The sequence below is a fragment of the Gobio gobio genome, assembly GCF_949357685.1.
Source record: "Gobio gobio genome assembly, chromosome: 6".
NCBI lineage: Eukaryota > Metazoa > Chordata > Actinopteri > Cypriniformes > Gobionidae > Gobio > Gobio gobio.
The window spans coordinates 57,115,443-57,125,761 of NC_137102.1; the positions used below are offsets into that span (position 1 = coordinate 57,115,443).

Genomic DNA, 10,319 nt, shown 5'->3' on the forward strand with positions numbered 1-10,319 from the left:
AGAGCCATGCGTGAGCTGGAACCCGGCGATTCAGCCAGTGCTGTAGGGGGCGCATGTGCAACAGACCTAGTCTGAGAACTGGCGCCGCCGAGGCCATGAGACCCAGCATCCTCTGAAAGTGTTTGAGAGCAATGCGTGCACCAGACCTGAGGGAAACCGCTCGGTTCTGAACAGAGAGCGCGCGCTGTGACGTCAGTCGCGCGTTCATCTGCAGTGAGTCCAATACTGTTCCCAGAAACAAAACTTCCTGTGTGGGAGACAATGAACTCTTTGCCTCGTTGATTCTGAGTCACAAGCATTCTAAATGGTTGAGAAGCCAAGATCTGTGGTTTAATAACTGTATCTCTAACAGAGCTATTATGAGCCAGTCGTCGAGATATGAATTCTCATTCCCCGAAGCCTCAGCGGGGTTAGCGCCGCTTCCATGCACTTCGTAAACGTGCGGGGAGCCAGAGATAGACCAAAAGGTAGCACCTTGTATTGGTATACTTTCCCCTCGAAGGCGAATCTCAAGAATGGCCTGTGATGAGGGGCTATTTGTATGTGGAAAAAAGGCATAGTATAAAGGATATTTTGGCGCCGGATGGCACAGCTGGAACAGCAGGCGGCTGAAGGCGGAGACCAGGTTGGAATCCGGCGTCCTCAGGGCTGCAGGGATTCCGCTGGTAGCGTTTCGACGGCGGGCTTCGATCCAGAGCTCAGCGAGGGCAACTCGCTGAAGAAGATTTAATCTGACTAACCTTGCGAGACAGGGTCTTATATACCCTTGGCTATGCAAATTCTGTTGCCCCTTGTGGCGGGAATTTAGAAGGACCTGATTGGTCCGTCCCGCCCCGCGGTCTCGCCATTGGCACAGCCAATCAGCACGCAGCTGCTTCCTACTGAGAGCTGTGCAGCTGCACTGCGTGTACATGGTATTTTTGGATAAAAATTTTGCTTCAATATCTCGAGGAAAGGAATTTACCCCATAAGCGTTTAGCAAACGCAATACGAGAGTACTCTCGTAAGGGAACAACAGTTACCATGGTAAATGCAAAATACTAACATGTAAACTGTCTGCTCCTAATGAATAGAATGAACAGCACTGCATGCAAATCTAGCATAGATGTACATGTTACGTAGGCTAATGGAGACCCTATTGGTACTTTTTGGTAATTTCATGATTTACTAAATGACAGAATAACAACGATGTTGCATGCTAGTTTCATTTGGGCTTTATTTAAGTGATACAGCATGCGACGCCGCATCCTGAGTGACGTGACAGGACAGGAAAGTTCGCCTTAATGAGGTGAGAGACTCTTTGTTTCGTTAATTACGAAAATAATTTTAAAATAATGACACTAAGATATAGCCTGATATCTCATCTGACCGCAGATATGGAAACGGGACAACACGTTTTTCTCATGCACTTTACGTGGTATCGGAAATGTCCTACTTCCCAGTTCCCACTTCTGAAGTCGTGATTACGGGCTCATCACAATAAAATTTTGACTTGAAAGGGCGTTCATGTCAAAAAAAATTTAACTAGGAAACTAGTATTTACGATAATTCCGATAGCACGCGAGGCAGCTTTAAAACTGTTTCTGACAAAACGGCTTTCAAAATAAAAGTCTCGCATCAGAAAAAAACTTATAAGCAGCCTACTTTTGTTGTTGTTTTGTGACGCTGCCAAGATGGCAACGGCCGACTTTGAGGCTTCAAAACTGCTCTTCAGAAACCTACGGGTTAAGTCATTGTCCATATTTTTTTTACAGTCTATGGTTGTTTCATTGATTTCACAAGTGGGTCACGAGATCTCATTGATTTACATTAAAAGCTACCACATCACATCATTACTACTTTACTACATCTGTAATACTTTGGCTATATCAGTAAATGCTCAAAATAGCATATTTTTGCTCGGTTTGGGCCTCTGAATAAAAAATGTAGGTGTATTTTCCTCCTTGAGTTTGAGCTCCATATTCTATATCATGAGCCATAAAACCTGATGTATTAAATATAATACTCATCATACCACTTTATATAATTATAAATTTTTATAGGCTATGTATTTAGTCAGAAGGTTCAATGGAAAAATATATGTTTCTGACTATTATTTAATGTCATGCTTTACAGGGTAAAACGTTACTAATGTCCTTTTAATTCTATAAAGACAGCTTCAAATCTGTTTTTCCAAACAATTTAGTATAACTACAAAAGTTATAATCTCTAGATCATCAGCACATACTATTTTCACCAAGGTTACTACGTTAGTTACATAACCATTAGTCTGCCAGCATGACGAGATGCCATCATTTATCTGGTTAATGTTTAAATACTTGCAAACATTTTGAGTTTAAGTTTGATGAGAAAGCCTGTGCTAAACCATCTAAAAATATATTAATGCCTTCGGGAAATAAAAGGCTTTCCCTTATGTTTATTCTTATAGTTTTCATCTCTAATGCTATATTTACATGCATGAACTTCCCACACGAATAGCTTTAAAACTAGTTTTCAGAAGTTCTCAAAGTAGTTATTTCTTATTACATGTTTAATATAAAAGAACTACGGTCTCTGAAGGGATGGTGTGCAATAACATAAATGAGCATATTATTGTAAAGCTGTTGTTCTGACCTGGATCAAACGTATCTCTCCACATGTAGGCCGTGAGGGCAGCACTCAGCAGAAATAAGCTCAAATACCCCTTCATTTTCACTGGTCATCGATCAGAAGCTTGGCGTCTGAATCCTGTGCGAGTGCATTGAGAAATGTCCAGTCTGAAGCCACTTCTGTCTGCATGTGAACACCTACTGCAGATACAGAAAAGAGTCATAAACCGCGACTGATCACCCATTTTAATCTGCCTGAGAGTCTGGATGATGACCGACAGTTCAATGCTCAGAGGCTGAAGGTCTGTCAGTGTTGTTTACATTTCCAAACAGAAAAAACTGATGCATAATGGGTCAAATTCAAACTGCTCTATTGTTCTGTGTGACAAAGTGCTTTGAATGTATGAACTGTAAATGTTTTAGCTCAGATTATTTCGAGTTAGCTCACTGTATGTGGATTAAAATCATTGATTAAAAACATTTCTGTTAATTGAAATAAATCTGAAATAAAATAAAACAAATATTAGTTGGAAAAACTAAACTAAATGAAAATGAGAAATTTTGCCTTGGCAATAAACTGAAATAAGTTGAAGTTGAAGCACTACAATTATTAACAGGAAATAAATACAAACTAAAACTAACAAAAAAAATTAAACCTAAATATCAATATTAAAAATTTTTTTACTAAAAATAACATGAAAATTTAAAATATATATATATAAAAAAAAAAAAAAAAAATTCAAAATATTAATACAACTAAAATAACACTGGGTCAATCTCAGGAAAATGTGTAAACATACACCTAAAGAAACAGTAATTTAATAAAACATAAAATAAATGTACTTAAAGTTTCATGCCATCAAATGTTTGTAAGTCTAACTTATATTGGTTTTGAATCTTACAAAGTATGAAATAACTTATACACTGTAAACTCAAAGTTGGGAAAACTCAATCAGTTACATCGACATTTATAAGTTAAGAGATTCAAAGTTTAAGTAGAACTGGTAGGGGTTGGGCTTGGCCCCTTAGTTATCTTAATTAGGAACTCTTAATGCTTTAGCATACCAAGACATTAGGGCTGGGCGATAAAACGATAACGATAAGTATCGCGACTCTATAAAACGATAACAACTGGTCGACAAACGCTCGATATAATCATAGACATTAAAAGAAATGGACACAGCGACCCCATAGGCTTCGACAGGGAAAAGTGAAGTCAATAGAAGCACTCACTTCCTGATGGCTGATGTACTGCGCAGCCTCAGACTGAGCTTGACAACGTAGATGTGACGTGAGCAACCTGTCTGACAGTTGTAAGTCTTCTAGTAGATGTGCAAAGTAAAATCTGAATCACGTTGTTGAAATATTTTGGCTCTCTATGGGCTTCTCCCAGTGCTTCTCCCTTGACTTTAATCAGACTTTATGCCTCCACGTCCCCCCGATTGCCTCATAGACAGTAAAAGATTGCCTGCAAGCTTCTCTTCCTGTCTATACGGTAATTTCTCTACTATGCGGCAGAGTCGCGTGGTTATGATGCAATCATTAGCCTATTTTTACAAAAACAGCTTCTACAGGGCGATAGTGTAAGATACAAGGTAATGGAGCCTTTTTATAAATTGTTGTGTTTGTTTAGAAATAAACAATGGACAAATGGAGTCTTTAAAAGCCTCAGATGTAAAGTTATTTGCTGTCAAAGTGACGCCAAAATGAATGGGAGTCAATGGGATGCTAACAGCAGGTGATGGCTTGGTTAGCAATGGCTGCCCCTATGGACTGGATGTAAAATTCAGGTGCACACTCTCAAATTTTAGTCGCAAAATGCGACCATTTGGTCGCAGTCTGGAGCCCTGCCCTATGGAAGGTACGCTTTCCGGGTGCTGGATTAACCCCTTGTCCGGAAAGCGTACCTTCCATAGGGCAGGGCTCCAGACTGCGACCAAACTAAAATTTGAGAGTGTGCGACTGAATTTTACATCGTCACACATGTGCGATCAGTAAATGTGCCTGCTGTCGGTACTGGAGAAATTAAGAAAATACACTTACTATTTATAATTGATAGACTTTATATCTGGCAAATTCTATCTTTGGCAGCCGTTTCTATATGAGATAATATTAAACCATTTGTCCGTGATGCATTTTGCCATTCGCAATCCAGAAGAGAGAGAGAGCGAAAGCGAGCGAGAGAGAGAGAAAGCGAGCGAGCTCTCTCACGTGGAGCTGCAGCGAACACAACACCACAGTCAGCTTAATGAGTGACAATGGCCAAGAGAACTACACAGAAGTTTAGTCTGCTTAAACTTTAGGGATGTGCTGTGATATTAATCTAATTTTATTTTCGATTTCAGCTTCCAAGAATTATAAAAAGAAGATATGAGGTAAAACTATTCCTACTATAGCCGTGTTCCGTCGAGCGCGACATCCTTCCCTTCACAGCTGCGCTGTCATTTCTCCCTAAACCTAAACTTAACGTCAGAATCAGTGATCGTTGTAAACTGCAGTCTCTACTGTTGCTAAACTGCGGGATGTGTGTGATAATAAATAGAGCTATTAAATGCACAATAAACCGCGCAAGAGACGCCGTTTCCAACTTCAAGGCGGCTTATGTGTGTTGCGAAATGGACCGACTTTATATTTTAAGCTTTTCGTGTGCGCGTCTAAACCATCAGATACACAACAAATAGCCGGTGTCAAATTGACCGGATTGGAGAGTAGTTACTTTAACAGTTTAATATCTTAAATGGGTGTAAATAGTTTGGAGAAATAGGAGAAAATGATATTATTAGTTCTGCATTCAGTCTTAAAGGGGCAGCGTCTAATAAACCTGCTGACGATTGAGCCATTAATTCGAATCGAACAAAAGACAAAGAGAAAATATTCACATCTCTTGAATGAATAACTTTAGCTTTTATAAGCATTAATCTATCAATTTATACAGTGAAAAATATGCAGAGTTATTTTACATTTCATTACTTTATTAGATTTATTTGTTAGTTCTTTCTAAGTAATATTAATGTTAGTAGACCTTCCTGAAATTAAAGCAATGTTTATTTAATTTGTGTCTTTGTTTTATTGTGTATTTATTTAACATTTGTTTGCACTTTTTTATGTCGTATCTTATCTTAAGCATATAAAACACACACAAAAAATGCCTGCACAGTGCACACTGGTCCATTTACAAATATGTTTTATATTTGTTTTGTTCAAACATTGCTGTTTCTTTTGCTACAGATATTTTACTTTTCAGATTATAAAGGCATGTTAATTATGTTCTTAATTATGTTTTTTTTTTTCATGAAAAAAATATATATAATAAAAAGAACCGGTAAGAATACTGTTAAAGTACCGGATCGATAAGCAGTATCAGTAAGAGTAGTAATACCGTTAAAACCTTAACGATACCGATCCCTATTAGTAATACAGTGGAAATTAGTAGATTTGGTTAGCATGTTGATTTACGGTGTGCGCCTCTAAATTTTCTGGTTGTGCCCCTAAAATTTTCAGTTTGGGGGCCACTGTGCTCCTAGTGAAAAAAGTTAGTCTGGAGCCCTGTAGGGGCAGCCATCGCTGACCAAGCCATCACCTGCTGTTAGCATCCCATTGACTCTCATTCGTTTTTTTTTTTTTTGCCGTCACATCTACGTCATCTAGCTCCGTCTGAGGCTGCGCAGTACACTCAGCCTAGAGCTGAAACGATTCATCGAGTTACTCGATTTACTCGATTACAAAAAATTCCTCTAGGCAAAAATTCTGCCTCGAAATTCCTATGACGCGCACTATACGCGCTGGGATCTGATTCACACGGACCGCTGTTCAATGTTCAGGAAGCACACCATAGCGCGTGCGTGATACATTTTGAATTTAGTTGGCGCAATGGCGGAGAGTAAAGATGTCCATAAACGGCAGAGAATGTCTAAAGTTTGGGATCATTACATTCTTAAAAAAGAAGAGAACAAGGTGTAATGTGTCTACTGCAAAGTAGACCTGACATTCCACAGCAGTACGACTTCAATGGTAACGTAGCCTAAGCCTATACATTGATGTTCGCTGATTTTAATCCCATACTGTATTTGTAGCGATGTCGTGATGCGGTTTGACTAGATATGATGTTTAGCTTTGATGTTTTTAAGTAGTAAACGTATTCACGTTCAATTGCAAGAGAGTAGGCTATAGCCTAAAAAAAAGAACCCCTTCACACACACACACACACACACACACACGCATGGACCCTCTCTCACAAGCCAGTCAGACCAATCGCGGCAATGCATCACATATGCTTAAACTTTTATGTAGCCACGCAACAATAATTTATGCGTTCACTGTATACACCGGGACGTGATGTTGTGACGCGATTTTTCGAACGGATGCTTCACCTAAAATGCACCGCAATGCAGGTGATGCAAGCCAAATGCAGCGTTCTATTGAAAATGAATGTGTTTTTCTGCCGTATACCAAACTGCAATGAAGCCTCACACATGCACACGTATATATATACACACATGCACACGTATATATATACACACACACACACACACACAGGTTGCTAGGTTACCATAGCAAGTAGGCTCACCCCAGAAATTATATATTATTTGTTAGTAGCCTAATGGTAAATGCTGCAGGTGTAGAAATCTACATCTAATATATTTACTTTGATGTCAGGGCTAGATTACAGCATGAAACCTTTTGTGCATATTAATACATTAAATTGCTTTTCCTCTTCATTTTCGTCATGCATTATTTGTTTTGGTTGTTTAAAAAAAACACACAACATTTTGTATCCGATTAATCGATCGAATAAGTTCTAGATTAATCGATTACAAAAAGAATCGATAGCTGCAGCCCTAGCTCAGCCATCAGGAAGTGAGTGCATCTATTTGACTTCACTTTCCTCCGTGGAAGTCTACGGGGTCGCTCCGTTCGACCGTAAGTGGACTGCGAAGTGGACTTCAGAGGGTATTCCGCCATCTTAAGTGAGATTCCAATCCAAAGGGAGCGAACATGTTCAGTCCGAAGGGTACTGCGAACGGGCGCAGGGAAGAAGGGAACGCATGCATCACCTGTCTGAACTAATTAATGATGGAGCAGAGCCGTTGGTTGGAATAGTTTTTAAACAGCTCTACGATTAAGGAGTTTACATATGCATTTGAATATTCATAGTTATTATACAAACTAGAGTAGGCTATTTATGAATGGTTATGGCAATAACTGTTACATTTGTATATTATATTTTATGAATATGTAAACCAATTAAAAGTGTTGAGAAGCACCTGAGGGCTGTCATGTTTTATATTTTAGGCCTACTTTATTTACCTCAGGAATGTTTACTGTGCTGCTGCACTTGGGAAAGAAAGCGCACGAGATGAGACCGCTACAAAGCCCATTAAGAATAGCCTACAAACATAGTTAACCAAATCAAAGTATTTTCATATTGAATGACAGGTGCAGCTTCAAATCTGTTCATAGTCAATACAGGTTATAAGTAAACTAATAAAACTAATGGACAATGTTTTGATTATATGTTTTAGCCTATAGCCTACTGTGTGTTTTGTAAATGTATATGCTTATTATATGGTTTTAATTTTGAAAGTAAAGTAAATTACAATATTAATTTATGTCATAATCTGCACCCGTCGTTGCCTTTCTTTGATGACGTTGCAGAGCGTTCCAAATGAGCGATTATTGTCAGCGAAGTCCACTTCAACTGATATACCGTGCTCAGGGAGTAGGGAGCAGTGAACAGTGCGTAGGGACCCTGTCGAAAGGAATGCACCCTATGTGCTGGATTACCCCCTTGGATATAATGCTTACGCGCTATGCGTGACGCTGCGCATGGGAGACGCACGCGGTGTTGTTGACAGTCACAGTGTCTGACAGGCTTGGAGGATTGGAGCAAGAAAAATGAGCGATAGTGAAGAAAATCAGCGCTCACGACCAGCTCGAAGGACACAGATATCGTTGACTAGAAAGGTCACTCAACTTCAGTGGTTTGGAGATATTTTGGCTATTTGCAATTCGACATAAAACAGAGCGACGTGCACTGTTTATCATAAGTTCACCACACGGTAATATAGTTATTCAATTATCTTGGTCTTCGAAGTTCTTCCATATAGCATTGAGCCCAACACAGTGCTAAATCTACATTATAATATCAGTTCACACAAAGGCTTATCACCTTGTTAGCTGTAGTGGGTGACTTACACTAAGTTAACATTACCAAATTATAATCACTAAAACATCAGACTTATGGAAAAATACATCGGTATCATCATCTTTGGTGATTTTTAAATAACTCAGAATCGCCTGTATTAAAAGAGAAATAAAATCATTTCAGCCCTTACTGGAGTTCCACAACTACTGAAGTTTGCCCAGTCGGTGAGGTGTGTGTGTGTGTGTGTGTGTGAGTGTGTGACGCGCGGTGGACCGATCCACTGGCAGGGGGGACTCAAAATGTTTCTAAACTTAAAGGGATAGTTCACCCAAAAACGAAAATTTGATGTTTTTCTGCTTACCCCTAATACATCCAAGATGTAGGTGTCTTCGTTTCTTCAGTAGAACACAAATGAAGATTTTTCACTCCAACCGTTGCTGTGTCACTCATATAATGCTTGTCAATGGAGACGAATTCTATTAGAGTAAAAAAAACATGGACAGACAACTTCAAATTAAACCCCGCGGCTCGTGACGACACATTGATGTCTTAAGACACGAAACGATCGGTTTCTGAGAGAAACCGAACGGTAGCCTATTTATGCAAATATTTCACCTAATATCAGACGAACGCTTCAGCTCTACAGACTGCCATCACTTCCCGTGAGTGAGGTCAAAATTCCGGCCGGGTCATAGATATATACGTAGATTCATCATTAGTACCTGCGTGGATCATGGCGTGGATCGCTCGAATGAGGAATCTACGTATACATGTCTATGACCCGGCCGGAATTTTGACCTCACCTATGGGAAGGGATGGCAGTCTGGAGAACTGAAGACATTCCTCTGATATGAGGTGATATAATTGCATAAATACCGTTGGGTTTCTCTCAGAAACCAATCGTTTAGTGTCTAAAGACATCAATGTGTCGTCACGAGCCGTGGGGTTTAATTTGAAGTTGTCTGTCCATGTTTTTTTTACTCTAATAAAATTAGACTGCATTGACAAGCATTATATGAGTGACACAGCAACGGTTGGAGTTTAAAATCTTCATTTGTGTTCTACTGAAGAAACGAAGACACCTACATCTTGGATGCCTTAGGGGTAAGCAGAAAAACATAAAAATTTAGTTTTTGGGTGAACTATCCCTTTAAAACGCATTTTTTGCCTGTTTGCGTTTTTATTGTTTTACTACTTACACAATTATTTTAATTAAGTATATATAATTATATTATTGATATGTAGAGTGTAGAGTAAACATTTTTTTTTACCACAGTTAAGATTTTTCTCTTATTTTATTTATATTGTTAATGTCATTTATTTAAAGATCTGGCATGCTGACCAGAAGTATGTTTTTTTTTATTCTAATTTTGTTCATTGACAAACATTATCTTTAAAGCACTTTAACTTTGCATTTGCAGTCAGCAGAGCCAAATGTTATATCATTACAGTTCTAGATTTTACTATAGTATATTTTTATATATATTTATTTATACGAATAATATCCTACTCTATTAATATAGATTTGATTAGTAATAAATAAATCTACCTCAGTTTTGATCAATTGTTCACCTGTTTGGGAAGTG

At 38.7% G+C, this 10,319-nt stretch overlaps 1 protein-coding gene across 2 annotated transcripts in view; it reads right to left on the minus strand.

Moving 5' to 3' along the window:
- Positions 1 to 8,985, minus strand: part of hsd11b1lb (hydroxysteroid (11-beta) dehydrogenase 1-like b) — a 35,344-nt gene extending 26,359 nt beyond the window's left edge. The window contains exons 1-2 of one of the 2 annotated variants that reach the window (XM_079820019.1): positions 8,924 to 8,985; positions 2,614 to 2,789 (exon numbers count right to left, since the gene is read on the minus strand). In XM_079820019.1, coding sequence (XP_079676145.1) covers positions 2,614 to 2,689 — 76 coding nt within the window. In that variant the 5' untranslated portion in view covers positions 2,690 to 2,789; positions 8,924 to 8,985. Of the gene's footprint in view, positions 1 to 2,613; positions 2,790 to 8,757 lie in introns of both variants that reach the window. The other variant, XM_079820020.1, reaches the window with a different exon arrangement.
- Between the last annotated feature and the right edge of the window lie 1,334 nt (positions 8,986 to 10,319).